The 25,303-nt window shown below is 36.0% G+C and overlaps 1 protein-coding gene across 24 annotated transcripts in view; it reads right to left on the bottom strand.

Annotated features, from left to right (window-relative positions):
* Positions 1–25,303, bottom strand: part of TRIP12 (thyroid hormone receptor interactor 12) — a 152,837-nt gene that overhangs the window by 22,190 nt on the left and 105,344 nt on the right. For 9 of the 24 annotated variants that reach the window (XM_017947046.1, XM_009183262.3, XM_009183261.2 and 6 more), the window contains 21 exons: positions 24,508–24,543; positions 24,333–24,428; positions 23,456–23,548; positions 23,096–23,257; positions 20,333–20,401; positions 20,077–20,242; positions 17,474–17,591; positions 16,926–17,085; positions 14,934–15,087; positions 13,218–13,446; positions 12,784–12,902; positions 11,477–11,684; positions 8,822–8,922; positions 8,412–8,586; positions 7,238–7,379; positions 6,146–6,337; positions 4,723–4,874; positions 2,526–2,698; positions 1,711–1,784; positions 1,423–1,622; positions 670–797 (listed from right to left, as the gene is read on the bottom strand). In XM_017947046.1, the coding sequence (XP_017802535.1) occupies positions 670–797; positions 1,423–1,622; positions 1,711–1,784; positions 2,526–2,698; positions 4,723–4,874; positions 6,146–6,337; positions 7,238–7,379; positions 8,412–8,586; positions 8,822–8,922; positions 11,477–11,684; positions 12,784–12,902; positions 13,218–13,446; positions 14,934–15,087; positions 16,926–17,085; positions 17,474–17,591; positions 20,077–20,242; positions 20,333–20,401; positions 23,096–23,257; positions 23,456–23,548; positions 24,333–24,428; positions 24,508–24,543 (2,947 nt within the window). The remainder of the gene's footprint in view (positions 1–669; positions 798–1,422; positions 1,623–1,710; positions 1,785–2,525; positions 2,699–4,722; positions 4,875–6,145; positions 6,338–7,237; positions 7,380–8,411; positions 8,587–8,821; positions 8,923–11,476; positions 11,685–12,783; positions 12,903–13,217; positions 13,447–14,933; positions 15,088–16,925; positions 17,086–17,473; positions 17,592–20,076; positions 20,243–20,332; positions 20,402–23,095; positions 23,258–23,455; positions 23,549–24,332; positions 24,429–24,507; positions 24,544–25,303) is intronic. The other 15 variants (XM_021924068.2, XM_021924065.2, XM_021924062.2 and 12 more) reach the window with 6 other exon arrangements.

Genomic DNA, 25,303 nt, shown 5'->3' on the forward strand with positions numbered 1-25,303 from the left:
TGTGTGAAAAAAAGTGCCACAGGGCCCTTATTCCTGTGGACCAGGGAAACCAGTGTGAGAAAATTACTGTGATGGTGGCAGGGAGGGGGGTGGGGGGGTCTTCCATGGAAAAATAATATTGTCTAACTCTAAGGCATTGTTAGTATCACATTTTTAAAGGGAAGAGGTGGGGGAAGAGAGGAAAACTATAGACGGGAAGGAAGTATTACAGAGAAAAATAAGTCTATTACACAGTGACAGCTATATTCGATGGTCATTACATTACCTGGCATCACTTTTGATGATTACTATAATTATACTACTGTCATGGGTGACAATAAAAAAGTAGGCACCAATTGGTCAGTGATCACTACCTTCAGTCTCTTCTTTAGTGAACATGTTCTACCAATGAAATTTGTTTCAGCCTTCATAAAAACCCAAACTGTTAATGAATTGGGAATAAGCTTTTTCCCAATTTTCCTTCTCAATTTAATTTTGTAGGTACTTAACTTTTCATTTTCTAGATATTAAAAGTTGAGGATTAAATGTGATCAAACTGTTGGTAATTTCATTTATTTCTCAATTATATTCAAAGATTTTACTACTAAGTCCAAATCACTCTTTGAAAATCATGAAAATGGGAAGACTGCCCAGTTGGCAATCCATTTTCCCCTTTATCTACCATCTTACCGTGCCATAACTCATCATGCTTTTTTGCATTTCTAGGGGAAGTTTTCGTTGGAGCTGTTTGGGCTCTTCCTCTTTTACCACCAACACAATCTTTATTACTTTCTTCATCCTCTCTCACAGGTTTATACCTAAAATGACAAGACAGTATATAAACCAAATGTAGATTTTGAAACTGATACAAAGCCAAAATCTAAGCCACAGACACCACAGTTACCAGAAGACCGTTCTGAGATCTATTCCCCTCTCTCTCCCTAGCATGAACGTGGAGAACTTCTTAGAAGAGACCACCTAGAGACCACCTTCCCAGGAGGGGCTGCCTGAGAAACTCCAAGGGTGGTTCTGAGAAGAATGGCTCTCTTCAAGCATATGTAACAGACACTCACAGACAATGCAGGAAGCTGCATCCAAATGCCTCTTAAGGACTCAGAGATGCCCAACTTCAGATTACCTAATGGAACATCATCTTATGGCAACATTTTTATCTTAATTAAAGACTTGAAATAAATCTAGAAAAGTAGATGTAAACCATGATTATTGTCCATGAATAAATGTTTTCCAGTAGAATGAATGAGGCTATATATACATATGCATATGTACCTTATCAAATATTTAAAATCGTCTTTAAGAACTAAAATGTGTGATTTAGGGCCCCCTATCCTTACGAAAGCCAGCCATCAAGTTAATGTGAATTCTAAAACACAAGAACAGTTTCGAAGTTTATGAAAAACCAAAAGAAAGAATTTTCAGACTTGCCATATTGTATGAGTCTTTGTCCAGATACCAGCTCTGCCTAGAGGATTGCTCTCATCATCCGTGGATTCTCTTTCATCTTCAGCCTGTATACTAAACTGCCGTACTGCCTGATACACGGTCATGTTATACGGCAGCAAATGTTCTCCAATATAAAACTGCAGCCTGTGTCTTACATTTCCTGAATTTAGGAACTGAGCAGCCTGAATAAAGCAAAGCAAAAGCCATTTAAGCCAAAGGCCCTGAACTTTATATAGTACATTATGACATGATGGGAATATAGTACCTTACCAGAGACTCATCTATTTCCTCGTCTGATCCATCGTCATCACTGTCTTCATCATCTTCTCTTACTCTTCCATACCCTGAAGACCCAAGTAGACTTTTAAACTCATAGCGATTTTAGGTGTGAAAAAACAAATCCTGTATACACTGGTTAAACATCTTCTCAGAAAAACACATATAGGTTGAGTATCCCTTATCTGAAATGTTTGAGCCCAGAAGTGTTTTAGGTTTCAAATTTTTTTTCAAATTTGGAATATTTACATATATATAAGATACCTTGGGGACGGGATACAAAGCTAAATATGAAATTCATTTATATCTCATATACATGGTGTGAAGGTAATTATATAGAGTATTTTCAATAATTTTGTGCATGAAACAAAGCGTATGTACACTGAACCATCAGAAAACAAAGTAGTCAGGTGTGGAGTCTTCCACTGGTGGTGTCATGGCAGCAATCGAAGTTTCAGATTCTGGACCATTTTGCATTTTAGATTTTCAGGTTAGGGATGTTCGACCCGTATATATTACACTCTGATCTATGAAGCAGAAAGGTCTAAGAAAATTGCCAAACACAAAATGTCATTTCTACTACATTTCACCAAGATAAATTAACTCATCACTCAAGTAAGCAGTCAACCCCTAGTAAGTTCAGTGTATGACTATATACTAAGTAGAAAAGAAATGACAGGAATGTAAGTTCCTGCCATCTAGGTTTTAACAGAAACAACATTCAACAGAGAAATAACGTATATATCTCTTAATGTAAATTTCTCCCAAATATACATACATAACACACAAAACAAATACATGGAAAGTACCTCTAACTACAAGGTATCTCTCGATGGCTTGTACCAAAGCCAGAGGGTCGATCTTGACAGGTCCACCCTTCCACTGCTTCACATTTGCACAGTCTGGATGTCTTTGTAACTGGCATTTTAATTGATGTGTGTTGAAAAATTTTAAAGCCTGTGATCCTCTGTTGAGAGAAAAGCTCAAGATAATTTGTGAAAAAAAAGTTAGTCTATTATTTTCACACTTAATATACATTAATTCAAATAAACGCAAGTTAATACTAAGACACACTAGTACTAATCATTTACTTACCAGTTCTGTAAATGTTAAAGCCAAGAATTCAAGTTATTTAGAAAAAAATTTTATACATAAGAAATAAAAGACGGATGTGTATGCGAGCATATGCAAACCTTAAGTCAACATTTGACCTCTGTCCCATCATAAATCCATGTGAGCAGAAATACTTCACCCATGAATATTTAATTATTTTTCTGGAACAAAAATCCCTCAACTATTTAAGCACATTCACTTCTGCAATATTTTGCCCATTTCTACTGAATTACATTTTTTAAAAAGCAAAAAAAAAAAAAAAAAAAAAAAAATCCAATTTTATTTCAAAGATTTCAGCTACAAAATTACTTTAAAAACTAATCTTTAAAATGTACTTTGCTATAACAGTTTTGAATGAAGCAGTTTAATAGCTACAGCAGTTGAAACCTGGTCATGATGTTTAATTGCTCATTTCAGAAAAGCTCTGGCAGGAGTCGGATACAAACTTAAACTGTGATTATCTGTATGATTCCACAAAGCAAGCTTGTCCAACCTGCGGCCCACAGGCTGCATGCAGCCCAGACTGCTTTCAATACAGGCCAACACAAATTCCGAAACTTTCTTAAAACACGAGTGTTTTTGTTTTTTTAAGCTCATCAACTAACTTTAGTGTTAGTGTATTTAATGTGGCCCAAGACAATTCATCTTCCAATATGGCCCAGGGAAGCCAAAAGATTGGACCCTCCTGCACATAAAGCATACAAATAGGGATGTGGAGAAGAATATTCCATTTTATGAATATATATATATGCAAACATACTCTATATAAATTTGGATAAAAATAAAAAGCTTCATGATTTTCTCAAGCACAGGTGAAAATGCCCCCTTCTTTCATGAACTCCTCCAGGAAAGCATAATGATTGAAACTGAGTAACACACGCCACATTAACTTTCAAAGCCGAAAAGAAACCCTAGTCCATGATGTGATTGCCTTATCACTCAACAATGCTTATTGTTCTTAATTCAATCAAAATTTTAAAAATGTTTTTAAAACATCAAAATGTGGATTTAAAAACCAAACTGGGCTGACTCTGGTGGCTCAGGCCTGTAATCCCAGCACTTTGGGAGGTCAAGGCAGGAGGATCACTTGGACCCAAGACCAGCCTGGGCAACAAAGTGAGACCTCGTTTCTACAAAAAATAAAAAAATTAGTGGAACATGGTGGCACATGCCTGTGGCCCCAGCTACATGGGAGGCTGAGGCAGAAAGATCTCTTCAGCCCAGGAGGGCAAGGCTGCAGTGAGCCATGTTCACACTAGTGTACTCTGGCTTGGGCAACAGGGTAAGACTCTGTCATAAATAAACAAACAAACAAATACCAAATTTCCTATTTTCTAGGCTTCCAGTCAAAATATTCCATGAAACTTGTAACATTCCACAACATAGAACAATTCTTTCCTGTAGCACCTCAAGAGTCCTTAAAACTACATTAAAAATATATATATTTATTAAACTAGTAAAACTTCAAATGTTTGAACCCATCAAAATACAAAGTTTTAACCACTTATATTACATACAAATCATACTGCTCAAAATGTAAACGTTATTCACATCCACAAAAAATGTTTTATGCCTATTGAAGTTAAACACAAAGTTCTTAAAGAAATTTTGTATGTTGAAGTGTATCAATTTAAGGAAAACTAAGTCTATTACAAGTTACGAATACAATCACTGGATTACATATTTATAAAGCATCCTGTTTAAGGCACATGGTATAATTTTAAAGACAAAAAAGCATTTGATTCATTCTTCAGAGTACTTTATTTCTTTCATCGTTACAGCTGAATGTTTTCTGGGCTGATCAAGACTTTACCAGATCTCTTGCCATCTTACCTCAGTGAAACTAAGTACCAAATTCCAGTGGCAAGGGTATAGCCAGGCAATGGTCCTTACCTGCCTCCTGTCCCATTTCCACTAGGGAAATCATGTACTTTGACTGGAAATTGTTCCATCTGGCTGAGGCAGTTGTTCATCTTGTGAACTAATGCCAACAAAGGTGCATTACCCACTGGTTCCACTCTTCCAATGGGCTCTTCTCCAGGAAGCTAAAGTTATAAATAAACAAACAGGTTAAACAAGGCCTTTTCAAAACAAAACTCTCCTCAAAGAGAAGATTTAATAAGCAGCTTTATAAAAAAGAGTAATTTGTCTATTCATCTTTATCTTTTATTGCAGATTTGGTTTGAACGACATTACCACATCAATTATTTCAATAAAGACAATCGTTTTGTACAGTCCACAATCCTGTATTCACAATCCCTACATCCAAAGGCTCTGAAAACAGAAGTCACTTGGTGGCAAAATCTGATCCAAACAGACATAAGGCTATTTACAGTCTTTATTTATCTGATTTTAGTAAGAATATTCATGTTATGCTATAAAAATATTTAATGCATATGATATAGAGTGCTATGCGGAAACTGCTGGAAATTTTAATGTACTATACACTGTAGGACCCTTGAAACCCACCCATCTCCAGGGGTTTCAGATAAGAGATTGCACATTATCTTAAGTATGGTGTAAAACTATACATAATACTGTCACGCTTCTAGCGAATCAACAATAAATATTAACTCTGCTTTAGGTGGACCCACAAGTTAAAATACAAGCAATGCTCAAATGCCTCTGAACACAACAAGCGCATGGTGAAATAATGTTAACATATAGGAGAGCTATCCTAAGCACTATTACGTAGATAATCCAGAGGGAAACGGCCCAAGTGATGCCTTCTCCTTAAGCCACTGTAAAACAAGGAGAATGCTGTCAACAGTATCCAAAGATTACCCTCTTGCTCTGGCCCACTTAAGAGTGAAGGAAGGGGAGCCACTCTGTGGCTCCTGGCTTTGTAATCCACATTATAAACGGTGACATAAATGGTCATCAAGCACCCTTGATGGGAACTGTTACAACTGTATTTTATGTACAAAACAGGAAAATATATCTCCTCTATCTTATTATAGACGTCTATTTCCCTAAAAGGAACTAATACAAACTTTAATACATTTAAAAACAAATATTGCAAGTAAAATACATTCACAGGTGAGAGACTACTATTAATCGTTCATCTTGCAAGCAAAAAAGACTCAAGATACTTCAACCATAGAAATAGTGACATGAGCTTTGTTAAATCCCCATTTCATTGTTTTACTATTTACTTTGATATATAGAAGTTGAAAGATTCCAACTGCATAAAAACCTAGAAGTTTTCCCTCAATGTCTTGACCCAGACCTGCTGGAAATTATTACTGAGATTAAAATATATGCATTAGTGAATACTGGTTCTTATAAGACATACAGGCATTATTAGATAACTTACTGGAGAAGAAAAAAATACATGAAGAAATCTCTTTAATCTGATTTCTCTGCTCACAGCATCCTTTTCACTTTTAGATGTCAAATAAAGCAACAGCTGCTTCACAAATCCACTATGTTGGATTTCAAATGATGAAACATCTGACTCTGAGACTATGCTACGGATTTCTACAAGGCACTCAGCTCCACCATCCACCTGAAAGAGTTAGGAAAAGTATTTCTATATTGATTTAAGCAGTACTTAAATACACGACTCACATATCCTCAAAAGGAACTGAATATATTCTCAACGCCCTTAAAAAAAAAAAAAGGAGCAGTACAGTCTTAGTAAATCCTTGGAAATTATGATTTTAAACACACACACACACACACACACACACAATATTTCATGAGGAAAACGAGGAATCCATAATAACATAAGAAGAAAATCTTCGCATTCAACCAATGTAGTTTTCTTTAAAAAAGTATTTCTAAAGGATGAGAACACAAAACTGAAGAATAAGGGGCTATAACACCAGAATGAAAAGAGGAATCAAGAATACAAGGTGTGGCTTTAAATTAATACATTTAAGGTCTCAGCAAAATGAACAATGTCTTGGAAAACATACGACCAAAACTGCTCAAGGTACATCAAAAACATCAAAACCAACAACAACAACAACAAAAAAACAAAACTGAGAACCAGATGAAACATAAAACACTTATTAGTAAACCTCTAGCCTCTCCTGCCACTCTGGAGACCCCATGTGGAGAGAGGGTCTAAGGAAGGCCTATCATCTATACCTATAGCTGAGGATGACTTAGAAAACAGATGTGCTTATGGGGACATTTCTGAAGTTTCTTAATTTGTCAAGAATTATGAGATGTGAAGGAAAGAAAGTCAAAGATGAGGTTTCTAGTACATTTAATATAGACTGATGAATCCTGATAGTCAAGGGATAAGTAAAAGAAATGCCAGCACCAAGGGTGTATATAAGGTAAGAGTCGATGTAGGATAGCTAAATCCACAGGAAGCTAGAGAGTCATGAAGGAAAGAGTAGCAGGAGATGCTGGGAAGAGACTGAAATAGAGCAGGAAAATGCACTGGCCACAGTACCTGGAGGTTGAGTTGTTCGGTTGCAGCACAAAGTCTCTGAAGGACATTCAAGGCAGGGTTGCTTCCATCCATATTCTCAGAACTGAAATAACGTTCGACAAATTTATGTGCCTGCTCCTTAATCCAACCTTTAATTTTTTCTCTACAAGAAACAAAAAGGAGATATTAAAGTCCCAGTGTATGTAGAAAGGATATAACTTCTGATCAAGGCAAATAGCTGCCACACTTAAAATCCTTTCTGGTCTATGCTTAGAGATTAGTAAATTCAGAATTCACAACCAAATTAACTTTCACTTTGAAAATGGGCTATGATGGAGAACTGTTTAAAAACTTAAAATACACTGCAGGTTATTACATGAATTGTAAACAAAGTGCACTAATTTTTTGGAACCCTGCAACCTAACACTTTCCTAAGTGTTCCCTTTATTTTCTAAAGTACACACATATGTGCATTATCCTTGTGTTTCCTGGAGAGCTGAAGTCAAGATTTACAGACCAGAAACACACACCTATTAAGGATGCAATAAGCTATGGCAAACAAGACCCAGCTGCTTAAATTACAAATGCTGATAGCTTCAGCAATTCATTCACTTAATTATTTTTAAACACTGAAATTCAGATAAACAACCAACAAAACCAAAGACAGCATGTTTATTTTCTCAATGACAATTGGTCTTTTAAAATTTACCTGCAGAGGGAAGTAATCATGTTGGTATGCTACATGCAGAACCCAAAAATAAAACAAGTCCCAAGGCCTTTAAAAAAAAAAAAAAAAAAAAGGCTCTCCCCTAAAATCTTTAAGTTCCATTGTACTGGGTAGAGAAATTTTATCATAAATGATGTGAAGAGTGTGGACAGAAAATGTCAGCTTTTCCTTGTCTGGAACAAAACTGAGAAAGAGGTTCCCCAAGGAACACAACTTCGTTTTGAACATATGAGACTTTCAGTTAGGTATGCTGGAAGGAGTTTCAAAGCACATGACTATAACTTAGGACAAAGCCAGATGCAGGGTTCGTAAACTGAGAACCTACCTCATTCTTGAACTATGCTTCTAAGAACAAATTAAAATGTTGTGTCTATGTATCATCTCCATACAATAAATGTAGTGGCTGAAATAATGTTAAGTTTTTCTAATATGGGAATAGAAGCAACATAAAATCCCCCCCCACTTCACCTATTATTGGAGATGGTATCCTTTGAGGCAGCCCTGGCAAGGCCACTACCCCCTGCAGTCCGTGCTGGCTCAATGTTGTTGCTATTGGACTGTGCACTTAACCTTCCCCATGTTTTTGGATTCAAGCTTGCCAGGAAAGAAGATTTAGGCGACTGAGTAGTGGTGGGGCTTTTAGCTATGAAAAGAAAAAAGAACTACAGTTAAGCCATTTTAGTTTAAGTCATGAAAAACAACTGATTTTTAAGATTCACAGTCTTAACAGATTAATAAACTAAAAGAACTAAGAACACTTAGTCCTCAGGAAACTTAGGCATACTTCAAGAGCCACTGGCAGTTTTAATGAAGTAAACATTTCTGCACCTGCTACCACCCTCCCCTTTACCTCCCCACAGTTTTATCAAAGGGGTTACCTTGATTGTCTACTTTGTCATCATCTCTTGGAGGTGAGTACTTTGGCCTTCTTGGCCCTCGTTTTGGCAGTCGTTTTCTCTTTAGAACATCACTTAATCGACTATCACCATGGGAAAATATGAGATAAGTTTAGTAATTACCACTGTTTTGTATCTTTACTCACCAAAAAAGCAAGCTAAAATGGCAGAAACAGTGAGTTATAAAATACTGTCATAACAAGGTATGTTCTTGTTTGGTGATTATTTAATGCCAATTCTGTGCCAGTCATGTTCTAGAGGTGTGCAGACACAGGAAATGATTATTCAGAAAATAACTAGCTGTTCAACTATACTCAACTATGAAACGCAAAGCCAAATAAGACAACTGATCAATTTTCTATGTTGTTCAACTTTAAATAGTAGTATGTAAGCATATAAAACAAATATGCAACACAAAGGAGCAGAATAAAAATAAATGGGTAGTCACCAACCTGAAAAAGAATGTTAAATCTGCATACCATACTTTTTCCCCTAACCAAAATGGCCACGAGTAACATATACATAACACTTAGTGTTCATGTTGTCAAAATACTCCTCTGCCTCTAATATACTACCGAAAGTAATTTCACAGTGTGACAATGGCAATAACATACTAAATAAATGTATTTATAAACATTTTAGTAGGGTTTTTAAAACCTATATACAAATCTAGTGAGTAGTGCGAGTAATTTATTCTGAATTAGAATCATTTAAACACCTGTAGCCTGTTCTAATGACACGAGAAATAGTTTGTAACAGCAATAAATTTTTAGATTAACAAAGCTAAATAAGATGAAAAGGCTGAAAAATGTGGTTTAGTTGGTCTGTGGCCCAAATAAAACTGGAAAAATCTGAAAAAAAAAAAAAAAAAAACTGGAACGTTTCCAACTCCTGACATTTCTATGGAATATACTTAATAATGTGCTCGAATATGCTTGACAATCAGGAAAAATGAACTTTCAAAGGATGAAAAATGTAATTAATTTCCATTTAAAAACTATGAATTTTTCATTTGCAACCATGCTATAATATGGAACCACTTAAAACTATTTAAAACCATGTAAAAATATTTTAAGAAAAAAGTTATTTTCTCTTTCTTTGGCATAATCAACTGTTAGACTCTATAATCAATTCCAACTCCTTAAATTAAAATGGCTCGGAAACACTGCATTTGAGCTGGGCATGCTAGCACATGCCTGTAGTCCCAGTTACTTCAGAGGCCAAGGTGGGGAGGCTCATTTGAGCCCAGGAGTTCGACGTTAGCCTGAGAAACAGAGCAAGACCCCGAGCCATGTCTCTTTAAAAAAAAGGGAGAAAGTAAAAAATGTTTAAAGGGAAAGAAATATTCCAATTGTCTGAACTGTATCATCCCCTGTAATTTACTGAGTATCTATGATGTCTCAGGCACCATGCCTACATTATAGTAAAAACCTGCAATAACTTATGTTACTGCAGCAGCTAGTGGATAGGAATGGGGCTGGGAAGGAAGTAAAGGAGAGAGCAAGGCTGGAAAGGAAAATGGCAGCCAAAAGCTTGTAGTACTCTTGTACTTCCCTGTAGAATCAGAGTCCCCAGAACTCTCCAAGTCCAATCTCCTCAGACTGGTCAAATAACATGGGTACCAGTTAAACTCAGCAGTTTCCTAAAATAATACCCACTGTGCCAGAAGTTCAGTCTGCCACAAGTCTTGAAACTGCCAACATTCATATTTAAGCTAGACTAGAAAACTGCCACCAGGTGGCACCAGTTCCCCTCATCCCCTCTCCTACCTGAGTTGGCTGTCTGCACAGGACAATGCTACCCTGCAGATTATAAGACTAAATGTTTGGATCCCACTTATTATTACTATATTTTAGAATGATCTACTTTTCAGCTTAAAAGAAGCCAAAAGGAGTACTGCAGTGAATACATTCTCAATTTCAGAACTGAATTTGGTTCATCATGTACCACTCATCCAGTAATATTAAGCTTCTAATAGAAGAAAATAAAAACACTTTTAGAGTGTGGTTTGTTTCTAACACAACAAAACAGAAACCAATAGAAGGTTTGGAAACATTCTTAGTAGCAGGGTATAACAAAGATTAAAAGCTGATAAATAAATCGGAGTAGAGAATTTAAGAACTCCCATTTTCCCTTATTAAAAGCAAAGTATTTACTCCCAGTTGCCAATTAAAGATAAACTGGAAATCAGTATTTATTGGCCTTTATTCTAAGACTTCTAATTTTCAGTATTTTTAACTGTATCAATATCTGGATGTCTCTAAGGTCGTATGTATGCAGCATCACAAAAAAGTCCCAAGATTATGAAATCAGAAACCAGAATTCAAATCCCACGTTAGATCCTACAAGTAACATAAGTGTTGTAACACTGTGCAAGTCACAAATGCCTCTGACCTTTAGTTTCCTTGTATGTCAATGGGAATAAAACTAATCTCTTACAGTTCCTAAACACAGCCCAATACAGGTTTCCAATAAATCTTTTCTTCCCATTCTCATTAACAAAACACAGATGGAAAAATACTATATATATATATATATATGCTAATATGTTACCATTTTACTCCCTATATGATTCTTAGGTACCAAAAAAAGCACTAACAGCAAAGAAATAAAAAACACAACACAATTCTTACTTACCCTTGAGGGCTGAGATCTAAAGAATCATCTCTGCTGTGCTGCAAGCTGGGTGATCCCAAGTCAGCTGCAGCGTGAGTGGCAGCTGTGGCCGTCCCACTGCTGACTGAAGTTGTGGATCCCAAGGATCCTGACCCATTCGTACATGCCTTTGGTGGACTTGTCAACAAAGACTCGGATTCTGCTAAGTGTTTTACTTGATGCATTACACCTTATAACAGAGATGAAAGGGAGTCAGTTGTAATCAGGAAAAGAACCTTCTCCCCACCACTACAAAATCCCTAAATACCAACACTGACATAATACACAAAAAGACTAAAACATAACTGGCAAATAGGTAAAAGAAATTAGAAGCCAGAGTTTTCAACTTGACTTCAATCAGAAAAAAGTATAAAAACTAAAGGTTAAAGAAAAATACTTATATTGAATGTCTTCTAATCTTCAAAACCAGATTATATAAAACTTAATAGGATCATAAAGTCCTACTCAGAGTTCAAAATACTCATTATAAAAACAATAATCAATTACAGAAATACAGTGCACACCCTGTGGTGTGATAGCCAGAAGGGATGAAAAAGACCTAGAATTATCAGTTAACTTCCAGTGCTACAAAAAGACAAGATCACATTAACACTGTCACCAAAAAAAAGAAAACAGCTATTGAAGGGTGGGAACTATCACATCCTTGAAGGTGTGTAAAGAGAGCTAAACATTAACTTGTGAGGCAGGGGTTCCTATCTGTCCTGGAATCATAGGAGAGTATGTATGAAAGAGCGTGACTAAGAACTATCAAAATGTATACCAATGTGTGTGTCTGATTATCAGCTAGTATAAACTATATGCAAATATGTGGATAAATTTAATGTGAGTGAATGAGCACACATTCACAGTTTTCTGGGGAAGAGTCCACGACTTCTATCATTCTATCAGACTCTTATTAAAAAACAAACTGTAATCCCATGCTGAGGCAGTATGATTGCTTGAGGCAAGGAAGTTGACATCAGCCCAGATGTGCGCTAATTTTTGTATTTTTAGTAAAGTCGGGGTTTCACCATGTTGGCCAGGCTGGTATCCAATCCCTGACGTCAAGTGATCCACCTGCCTGGGCCTCCCAAAGTGCTGGGATTATAGGCGTGAGCCACCACGCCCAGCATAAAAGACACATTCTATGTACTCCGAGCTGTAAGCTAACAGGGCTTTAAATGTCATTTTTAAATTGAAAAGCTATCAGTTTTTGTCCAACAGATTAAAACTTTATTTCTATTGAAGTACTATCTAGACTAAATGACTATTAATTTATATGACATTACCTTCTCTTCTGAAGTAAACACTAAAAATATCAGGTAACTTCTGCATTAAGATTTCTGCCATCTGAAGTGCTCCCACTACTATCTTCAGGTCTTGGCTTGACAGCATGGAAGCAATGTGACTAAAAAAAGAAAGCATTTGTATATAAAACTCTGCCTGAATTTGATGATTATTTTTGGCCATACTACTTTAAATTGAGAGCAAAGCATTTTCATTGTGAAACCATTCTATTAACATAAACATTTTTCTTAACTGTTCAACTTTTATATTTTATAAAAGCTGTATGTGAATATGAATAGACATTAGACAAAAAAGAGCTCAAGATACTCCAAACAAACTTTTGTGCGTATTTTTTCTATTATTACTTTAGAGGTTTCTGAAATTACTTGCAGAGATTTGAATTTGTAAAATGTTTCTACTATTTTCATTAACACACCTTGAAACAGCATGATTTTTCAGAACATCCTTCAGAAGTTCAGCATCCGCAAAATAAATTATCCTAAGAATTGCTCTAAGGCACTTATGTCTGACCGCAGGTCCTGCTGAGGAACTATACACTTCATAAAGAACACCAAATAATGTCTTAATAAAAGACTTAGCCAGTTCTGGATCCTCTTTCATAAGCTGTGCTCGAGCATCATCCTTCTTTGACTCTGAATATCCACCTATTACATTTAAAAAAAAAAAAAAGCAATCCTGAAGTGACAGACTTCAGAAACACAATAAACAATATAAAATACTCAAGTCAATGTAATTCTTGAAATGCTATGAAAACTTTTTCATTATAAAACACATGAACTTCTTTGATATGATCAACTAGGATTTACAAAGATGCTAAAGGCAACATTAAGACAGACAAAATTCAGCTCTCTAGAAAACCAGTGACCCATTCGGACCAGCTGAAAGTAACAATTCATCACCACACTGTACCTCTTTATTTTACTGATATGTATTCAATGAAACAATAGGGAACTCCAGTCCTAACCAACTAAACCAGTGGTAAGAAACAAGAGTTCTAGAAATACACGGTATTTCACTAAAAGCTTTGTAAAATGGATAAAAAAGGTAATTCTGCCACTTTGCTTAGTGACATAAAGTGTGAGGAAAAGATAACTGATAAATAGTAAGTTATACACAAGGGGTTGACAAAGTACGGTCTGTAAGCCGAATCCAGTCCACCACTAGTTTTTGTAAATATAATTTTATTAGAACGCAGCCATGTACATTTGTTTACATATTGTATATGGCTAATTGAAGGCTACAATGGCAGTGGTGGTGAGTATAGACTATATAACCTGCAGCACTTACATTATTTGCTCTCTGGCCCTTTTCTTTTTCTTATGTAATTAATTTATTGAGACGGAGTCCCACTCTGTCGCCCAGGATGGAGTGCAGTGGCGGGATCTCAGCTCACTGCAAGCTCCGCCTCCCGGGTTCACACCATTCCTCTGCCTCAGCCTCCCAAGTAGCTGGGACTATAGGCACCCGCCACCATGTTCGGCTAATTTTTTGTATTTTTAATAGAGATGGGGTTTCACCGTGTTAGCCAGGATGGTCTCCATCTCCTGACCTCATGATCCACCCACCTCGGCCTCCCAAAGTGCTGGGATTACAGGCGTGAGCCGCCAAGCCCAGCACTATCTTGCCCTTTTCCAAAAAAACAAAAAAACAAAAAAAAACACATTTGTGGACCACTGTTCTCTAAACTACAGCTGCAAAAGCAATAAACTAACTCCCTGAGGGGAGAGAGAAATGTCAGAAACCTGGCTTTGTTTTTTTTTTAATCACGATTATCTGTCCTTAATTAGTTCAGATAATTTTGGCAGGAAGGTATAAAATACAAGGTTGGAAAGAACTAGTCAATGGACCTAAAGGTATAATAGTAGTAACAGGATCAGATAAAAATCTGCATGAGCGAATTCTAACTCGAGTCTCAGGACATCAGGTAAGTAGACAAATTGTGGAAAAGATACCAGTTAATACTGGCTCACTCATCCATTACTGCACATGATTTAAGAAATCCAAAACCAAATTATTGTTATGCAATTGACTTAAGCTTCAAAAGATACTTAATGAGCCAATTATTATTTATTATGCAAACACAAAATATTGCACAATAGTATAGTGCTATTTTAACTCAGAATGTACTTACTAGTGTTACTATTGGCTAAGGGGTTAGGTTTTCTCTGAATGGCACGTGCTGTTCCCGTGTCCTCATTGATTTGCTGCATAGAATTAAAATCAATAGTATAAACTCGTCCCAGAGTGGACAAGCTTATCTCATCCTCACCGACCTGATGGGCTGCCTGAGAGCAAAGAGAGAGAAACTTTGAATATAAACATTGAGAAATCTATTACCTTAAGACACAGTGGGGACCCTCCAAATATGCTATCTTACATATTTATTTCATCAGGCCTTAGATGGTGAAGTTAACAGAAGATGGAAAATTTAATAGTGTAGATATGACAAAACTCATTCATTCACCAAATCATTTTTAGTTAGACATAGGTTACATGCCTCAAGCCTTATCAGGGACCCTTAGACAAAATGCAGATAAAATCTTGATGAAAGATCCACCTATGTTGCATCACTGACACAAAGAAGACACCATTTGTATTAAGAATGCTTTTGAGACATTGCTTATAAAAAAATCAGTTATCCATAAATCTTGGTATTCTTAGATTAAAAATGTTATTTACACGATGAATTCTTAGCAACCTACCAAAATCCTCCCTTAAACAAAATGATCCTATAAAATTGTCCTCATGAAACAAAGATAACTTAAAGATTGAAAGGGACACAACTGAAACAGATTCATTGCCAAGGTTGCGTGTGGTATACAGAACATATTTGAGACAGTTCAATGAACACGAGTTTGATTTAAAGAGACTCCAGAAGTGACAAAATATTCTCATTACAGAATCCAATCTATGCAACTCCTAGGCTGAATGGAAGACAAGATTCTCAGCACATATGAGAGAGTAAGCTAATAGTGAAGGTGATCAGGAAGCTAATAGTGAAGGTGATCAGGAAAATGCTAAAAAGAAGATGACTTAGAGTTAGAGACCAGGACCGCTATTAGCAGGATTTGCATGCTTATATATTGCTTATATATAATGCTGCACAAAACACCAAAGTCAATTTTCTCATAAAAGTTGGCTCTGAAACTGGATTTATTTTTAAAACTCTTGATTTTATGATGTAAGTCATTGGTTTAAACTTTTTTCTAAAATTCATTTTTAGAAACGAACTAGAAGGCACCTTTAAAGAAGACTGTCTATTCAAAATGTGTGATGTTCTAAAAAAAAATTCAAACATCAAAGGTTGAAATTAGAAAAGACATAAATTCTTACAGGTGTCTCATGTATTGAAAATAGTAAATTATGCATGGCATCACAAATAACACAGTGACCAACACCTCCTAAGCTGGAGCAAATATTATGCTAATTTAGTTTTAAAAAATATTTCAGTGCAAACAATATATAAGAAAGTAAAAATCAAAATCACATAAAACTGTCACACAAAATCACTGTCAACATTTTGGTATATTCCTCCCCTTTGTATTATTCATATTTTCACTTATTTTGCTGAATTCCAAAAAGATTCACATAATATTGTATACTGTGTTTTTCATTCATATTTGATTTTATATCATTAAAATTTGTCCCAATAATATCGGGATAACATACAAGCCTATGTGTATCACAATTTACTTAATTATTTACCCAGAACTAGCTATTTCATTTGTTTCCACGTTTTTGCTCTTAAAAAATATTGAGAGGGAACTATTTGTATGTAAATCTTTGCTCAAGGGACATTGCTTTCTGATAGAAGATAGATACGTTTTAGAACCTACAGCCTAAGTCTTCCAATGTTTCCTTTCAGAAATGAGGAAACTATGGAACAACAAACTTAAATTACTTGCTCCAAGTCAATCAGGTAGTTAGCAGCAGAAGCAGGACTAGAACATGATGTTTTCTGACCTGAACAGAAATGAGGACCTTGTTCTCAGGAGACAAAATGAGAGAATCTTGAGTTAATTCAAAATCAAGCACATTCAAGTACACATATCCACCTCCCCACTCCATCCCTACACCCACTCTCCAACAAAATAGACATATTTAAACGGTACGATGAAACTACTACCTCAATGATCCGGCTGTCAATCCTGTTATATGGATGCCAGAGGCCCCGATCGTCACGCCACTGCCATATCGCACCATCTGTGTTCTGTGCATTTCCCTTCTTCAACATGGTATCAACTGCAAAAATGCCTTCTTTTGGTAAACATGGCATAAGTTCACTGAAAACAAAAAGTACAATAATTTTAGTAACTTTATGAAATATCAGTAAACGTTAGGTCTATAAAGAAAAATAATCTCACACAAACTACAAGTTATAGTTAGCTCCATCTTTTTTTTTTGGAGACAGAGTCTCACTCTGTCGCCCAGGCTGGAGGGCGGTAGCACGATCTCGGTTCACTGCAACCTCCGCCTCCCGGGTTCAAGCAATTCTCCTGCCTTGGCCTCCCAAGCAGCTGGGATTACAGGTGCTCGCCACTACGCCCAGCTAATTTTTTGTATTTTTATTAGAGACGGGTTTTCATCATGTTGGCCAGGCTGATCTTGAACTCCTGACCTCGTGATTCATCCGCCTCGGCCTCCCAAAGTGATATTTAGCCCAATCTTTACCAAATCAGAGATGTCAGTTCATACAGTTCTTGAGGACTTCGTGGAACAAGATCAATCTGTTCCTGACAACTTCCATTGGAGGCACCACACAGGAGAAAGTGAAGCGTTTCTGCAATGTCTGTAAAAACCAACAACAAAAAACAAAAGCCTATTAAACTAGTTATAGTACCTCATTCAAGGGCAAACATTACCCAAGGGGGGAAAATAATCAGAATTATTTTCTTACAAAGCAACATAATGCAGAAATTAATGTAAAAAATGCAAAAGTGCTGTAATAAAGACCTAAAAAGAAATTTGTGTAGATTTTAACAATCTCTTTCTGGAGACTTCATTCTTTAGTTCAAACCTAGCTGGGTGCCTCATCACAATTCCTTCTTAACCCTAAGACTTCAGGAACCCTTTATTTCTTTCCTTGAGAAGCACAGTATTTTGCACAAAAATGCATTCAACATACCACAAATCAAATATATTCATGTATTTGTCTTCAATTCAAATACACTGAAAATGTGTGGCCTATAGTATAAAATGTAACAATTAAAAACTGTATTGTGATCAGGAAAACCGCTACCTAAGTGACACTGATTACATGCAAACTTGATACAAGGATCAGGGAGGCATTCTCTACTGTAAGTTTCCACTGCCAGAAGACATCATTTTCTGGAGGACTCTGCAGTGATAACCACTCAGATGTGCTGACACTGTGAGTGGAAGGAACTCTCAGTCTCTACAGTTTAGTCAGTCTAAACCTAAGGAAAGCTGAAACCTAAAGACACAGCGGGGTCTTTGCTGATTGTGTGTGTGTTCCTGTAAATATTATACATATGCAAAATATACATAGACATTTCATTAGAATGTTTTGCCAATAATCAGTAAGTTCTATAATCAAGAAAAATATTCATTAATGATTTGGGCAGAGAGATGTGGATAGTGAATTGCCTGCCACACAGAATTTCACAATTAGTGGTTAAGATTTTTTTTTAACTGCAGTTTTGCAACTTTATAGACAAGTTTGAATACATGGTATGCTGCATTATAAGGATTTTATTTTTTTAGAAGTCAAGGGATGACAACAAAATAGAGACAAATAGAAGAGGTCCACATTTCCTTTTACAGGGTTATTACAGTAAGCAACTATGGTGACCTCCATATGACAAACATGTGGTAAACTGCCTGGAGCATGCAAAAGAGGTGAAAATACACTAAAAGAAAAAAAAAAGTTAAACAAAAGGCAGGCAGCAATTTTCCAAATTAGTATTTAGGGATGTGCTGTAACAAAACGTACATTAACAAGAAATAATCTCTCTTACTAATTCGGGAAATGTTGGGATAAACAAGGTTCAAAGAACTCCTAGGGACTTTAGTAAGTAAAATGAATTGTGGATACTCAAGAAGGAGTTGAACCTTTCCCAATCTTATTTAGGAAAACAGCACTTTCTTCAGGACCACTCAAAATAGGGTTGTCTGGAATACCAAGCTTGGAAAAGACTCTATGCTTTATGGAGAATCTTTCCAACTAGCCACCTCGACAACATTATTTTTCTACAAAGTTATGTGCCAATGTGTTAATTCACAAGAAGAGCGACTAAATATAAAACTGAGCTTCCCTAAAACGAAAATATTATACTGCTAAATATACTGTCTCAGACAGTATGGGACCACTCAGACAGAGTGGGACCAAAGACGATTTTATCAGTTAGTATCATCACTGACTCCCGGGGTAACATCCATAGAGATTAGAATTATGGCTATGAAATTACGCACAATTAAAGGTATTCTACACAAAAGTGATGAATACTCTTCTAGAACCAATCATAACAGCCAGGTGTGATAGCTCATGCCTATAATCCTAGTACTTTGGGAGGCCAAGGCGGGAGGAAGGCTTGAGCCCAGGACTTCAAGAACACCCTAGGCAATACAGTAAGACCTTGTCTCTACAAAAAGTTAAAAAGAAAAAAAAAATTACAATGTATAGATGTTGTTTGGTGCCCCATCATTCTCTGACATCAACTTGTTAAGTCTAAGGATTGAGAGAGGAACGGTCAACTACAAGAACAGTGCAATACAATTTTATTTCCTATACGCTGTGTAAAGGTTTAGAAATACCTAAATTTGAAAGGTCTACATTTGAAAAGGTTTAGAAATAACAAATTAGCAAACATCAGAGGTATTCATCATTATAAATACATTCCTACTTTCTGAGGGAAGAAAGCATTCTGGAATCAGAAAAACTGCTAGAAAATCTAATATGGGCAGAAAAAGCAACCTATATAAGCTGAAGACAGCTGGTTATTGGTTAACATAAAACTCAGAATTCTCCTAATCAAGGATGGTTACATGACAAACATTGAATAGAAATTAATGACTTTGTATTGTTAGCCCTAGAAACACCAAGGGCAAACGTTTAATTTATACTTTAAAAGGAGTATGTTAGAAACATTAACATACCGTCCCAACACAAATTTATTACATATTAACACTTCTCTTTACTATCCAGTGCCTATGATATTAGTAATCTCTTCCATTTGCTTGGCTTATGTTGACTTTACATATTAATGAAGAACCAACTTTTCCTGCTTAAAGTAGAACAGTAAAATTGCACTTACTTTGTTTCATAAGTTGAACAGCTAAAGTTGGACAGTTGGAACACATCAGAGAAAACATGCGAACCACCATTATAAACATCCCAGAACTTAAAATGGGTGGAGTCACTACCAACAGCTGTTGAACATTTGTAAGCAGATCTTTGGAAGCAACCTGCTGGAGTAAATTCTTCACAAACACAAGAATAAAGGAATTATTACATCAAGATTCAGCAATTCAACCACCTCATAAAAATACTACCAAAGACTAAACACTTACCTCCTCATGCTGGAAGTTGTCCACTAGGCGTGCAAAACAAAGGCAAGTGCTTTCTACTGACTTTTTATCCTATTTTTTTAATAAAGGAAAATAAAATTTATTAGCATGAAGCATTTTCACTGTCATATATCACTATTTCATCTTCTTCCTAATCCCAGATTCTTGAAGGCAAGCTCAATTAGTAAACGATGGCTTTGAAAATGCAAATGGGCCTAAGCAAGGTAGTCAGTAACGTCACAATTTCAAAACAAAGAGGAAACAAACCAACCTCTCCCCTGTATAAAGGCCACTACTAGATAAAAGCAAATACACAGAAAAGGAAGAAATATTATGCTTACGCAATCTCAATACCTAAACAAATGTTATACTAAAGAAATATATAAACATCCTACTTTCCTTTAAAAGCATTACAAGTAGAAATGTTTAAGTGGGTACACACTAAAAAGTTAGAAAAAGGAAAGTTGCGAGAACCAGACATTGTTTCTTGACAATGTTACAAATAGGGCATAGATTTGCAATATTCACTATTAAAAACAAGTAATTCACTATTAAAAAGTTACACTACAAAAACAAATTGCCATATTTGTCATAAAAACAGGGTGGCATCATTGACAAAACGTTTGAAATAATTGTCATAAAAAGAAGGGAAAGACTGTTTTACTGGCTAGACTAATGTTTTGATAGACCTTGATTTTTCCTAACTTATAATTTGACTTTTCATATGTAAAAATTAGACTTGTTTCTACAAAAATGAGAATAATTCAGATATTATAAAGGCCTATAGCCTAAACCTTCACTGACAGTACATAAATCTAGAAAGAGTGCTAGAAATAGTGACTATTTAACTTCTCCAAATCTTTTGTCTTATTTCTAAAGAACATCACATGGAACTGATTATCACATACCAGAGCACACACTTTTAGACTACAGAAAAGATTATCTCAACTATGTTTTCATTTATTATTATTATTTTGAGACAGAGTTTCACTCTTGTTACCCAGGCTGGAGTGCAATGGCACGATCTCAGCTCACTGCAAACCTCCACCTCCCGAGTTCAAGCGATTCTCCTGCCTCAGCCTCCCGAGTAGCTGGGATGCATCACCACGCCCGGCTAATCTTTTATTTTTAGTAGAGATGGGGTTTCACCGTGTTGGTCATGCTGGTCTCTAACTCCTGACCTCAGGTGATCCACCCCCCTCGGCCTCCCAAAATGCTGGGATTACAGGTGCAAGTCATTGTGCCCCCAGCCAACTATGTTTTTAAAAATAAACACATAAACACATTTTTAAAAAATGAGTAACACTACTTTGCCTTGATCATCGTAGAAGCAAAAGACTCTAGGGTGATTAAATGATCACTACTATTTTATCTTACATAAATCCCTTATTTGGTCAGGCGCGGTGGCTTACGCCTGTAATCCCAGCACTTTGGGAGGCTGAGACAGGTGTGTCACTTGAGTGCAGGAGTTTGAGACCAGCCTGGCCAACATGGCGAAACCTTGTCTCTACTAAAAACACAAAAATTAGCTGGGCGTGATGGCACGCACCTGTAATCCCAGCTATTCAGGAGGCTGAGGCAGGAGAATCGCTTGAACCCGGGAGGCAGAGGCTGCAGTGAGATCACGCCACTGCACTCCAGCCTGGGCAACAGAGTAAGTAAGACTCAGTCTCAAAAACAAAACAAAACAGAACAAAAAAAAAAAAATTCCGAAATTGTTTAAAAATATTTTTATTAACCTAATGTCCCACGGGTCTTAGCCACACTTTGTAATGGCAATTTCAAAGCCAGGTTTCTAGAAATATCTTTAGCAATAACAAACAACACTTTAAAATATTTCTCTGTAGTTTAAAAAAAAAAAAAAAAGATCAATTTCTCCATAGCCTTGAAGCTGCACTCACAATTTGTCCTCACCATCCCCGGCCCATAAACCCTGCTTTTCACACTGTATCATCAGGTCCATTGATTCTGCCACCTAGATAATCGCTTTTGCTCTTCTCCAACCCCAGACAGTCACAAACTACATTTTTCATTTCTGTTTGGGACACAGTCTAGTCTCTCTTCTGGTCTTAACCCACATCCTCCTGTTTCCATCTGACTCCTCCAATGCCTCTCAAGAAAGGGTGATCTTTCCAAAAAGAACTTCTGATCATATCACAGAGTAAATACTCAGTGTTTGCTGAAATAACAAATCCATCCCTTAAAGTCAAAATTGTTAAAGTCATCAAACATATGAATTACTGTTCGTTTGAATAAATCTACCAAAATTTTATAAAATAACCTAATATGGTACATAACTGGATAAAAATAAAAAATATTAATCAGAACATTTTTGATTATATATGCAGTTGAAAGATTTAAAATACTAACTGAAATTGTCATTTTTAAAAAGTGGCTAGGCACGATAGTTCATGCCTGTAATCCCAGCACTTTGGGAGGCTGAGGCGGGTAGATCACTTGAGGTCAGGAGTTCAAGACCAGCCTGGCCAACATAGTAAAACCCCATCTCTACTAAAAATACAAAAATTAGTAGGGCGTGGTGGCACACACACACAATCCCAGCTACTCACTCGGGAAGCGGAGGCAGGAGAATCACTTGAACCCAGCAGGCAGAGGTGGCAGTGAGCTGAGATTATGCCACTGCACTCTAGCCTGGGTAACAGAGTGAGACTCTATCTCAAAAAAAAATAAAATTAAATAAAAAATAAAATTAAAAAAATAAGTAATAAAACACTTAATGGCACATAAAATAGATGCATATTTTACCTGATGTGTTAGCCTTTGGGTTAGCAATGGGAGGGAATCTGCCACAAAATGAAATTCATCTGGTGTGATACTCTGGCAGCAATTGGCTGCAATTGCTAATGCATTTCTTTGGGCATTTATGCTGAAGAACTCTAAGTACAGCAAGCAGTCTGCCAAACCACCCTAAAATATAGAAAACTGTTAAGGTAAAGAAAAATCCTTTATCAGCAATAAAAATAATTTAACTCTTAAAAAGTCTAGCACATTACTTTGGAAACAACATTTGTATCTTACAAAAACTGCAATTAAGTAGCTTGTACAAATGTGGATTTTAAAAATTCTACATAAGGTGAAATGTAGTCCTTCAGTAACAACACTTACCGCCTGTAGAATGGCTTTACTGTGTCTCCGTGACAACATCTCCAAGGCAGTCAAGGCCTGCTCTGCCACATCAATACACTGAATAACTTGCAGCTGGGAACATATAGTTACCATAAGGTTATCATTTAAGTTCTTTTCCAATAACTTATCTTCTACAGACAGTATTTTCTCTAATTTACATCAATGTATACTATCTTAAAACGTGTAACCCACCATAGGATGTAAGTCGCTTAGCAGCTTAAGCTATAAAGTATGGCCAAAACAGTTTCCTTCTAACCAGTTTGTGGTTTTAAGATACTGAAAAATGTTTTACATAATAAACCAAACCCAATTACATAACCTTTAAATCTTCAGATTTAAAACAGATGAGTTGTTTTACATAAAAAAATTTTAAAATCAGATTTTAACTTTACATCATATTGCAAATTTATGAGATAAAGTAAATTTTGTTGTGCATTAAACAAACAAAAAGGTCCGTAAGACAGACAAAAAACACAGTTTACTACAAACCATACGAAAATTTCTATTCCCCACTGATTCAACTTTCTCAGCTATATAATGAGGGTATAAATACCTATCAACCTCACTGGGATGTTTTCTAGAAATCAGATTATTTTTAATCAAATACTTTAAAGTTCTTCTCTGAAAGTTCTTATATTAATGTGCTAATTATTACTAAAAATTACAAAACTAGGCTGGGATTCTACAAATGATTTATCTTCAACTTCAAACTATTGATCTGCTGGATATAAAACATTTTTCAGGAATCTTGGCTAAAAAATATACTTTATTTAGATAATGAAAGCTGAAATTCAAGAGTTTGAGACTTGATTTCCCTATGCCTGCTTTTGAACAAATGGGGTAAAAGTAGGATCACCTTTTCTAAAAAGACAGGAATAGCATCTACTACAACAGCAGAAGATCGAGGAAGTGCTTCCATCATGTATGTTAAGGCTCGACAAGCATGGTTCATCTAGAAAAGAAGAGATTTCGATGAATAAAAATTCAAAACTTAAATATCCATCATTAAAAAAAATACAGTATATACTTACAATATCAAAATTATGCTCCATCTGAAGTAATGTAATCTGTTAAAAAGATAACAAAGTATTAGAAGGTATACTCCTTGGGAAAATCCTAAAGGTGTTTCTTCCTCTTCTATTTGAACTTCAGCTGAAATGGTATTATTCGTAACTTTTACCACACAAAAATAACGTCAAGATAAAACCTAGTAGGCATACACCAGAAATGATTACACTCAGGATGGTTCATCACACACAGTGACTCCGACTTGAGGGTGCTGCTAGATAACCATCACCTCATGATACAGGTCACAAACAAAGCCTTCTTGTTACTTACAACCTATCCTTTTGGTAGCTCTAACCCTTTCAGAAGCCTATTAATATATCCCTGAGAACTTACCAGTGTTAATAAATACTAGATAGATACATAAACAGGATCAGCAATGCATTGACATTTGTTGAATTAACAAATGTCAGCAAAGATTCAGGACCATAACTCTTGTGAACAAGCTTCTCTAAAACAGACAAGCACCATTTAACTCAGCTTTAAAATACACAGTAATATAGGATTTAAACACAAGATAGATCACATCAGAAACTATGCACTAATTAAAGCCAAATTAATATAATTACTCCATATACGCGGGAATAAGTTTAAATATTGATTTTAGTTTTTCTTGTGGGAAGGATCTTAAGCAGATTTCAGCTATATTTTTCTAATGAAGGAATGCAAAACTGCTGGGGATACACACTCCGTCCTCTTGAAGCAGCTGAGTCACCAAAGAAATTTTCTCCTTGCGGGTAAGACAGTCATTCACTGTCTTCT

Source organism: Papio anubis, chromosome 10 (assembly GCF_008728515.1).
Source record: "Papio anubis isolate 15944 chromosome 10, Panubis1.0, whole genome shotgun sequence".
Lineage (NCBI taxonomy): Eukaryota > Metazoa > Chordata > Mammalia > Primates > Cercopithecidae > Papio > Papio anubis.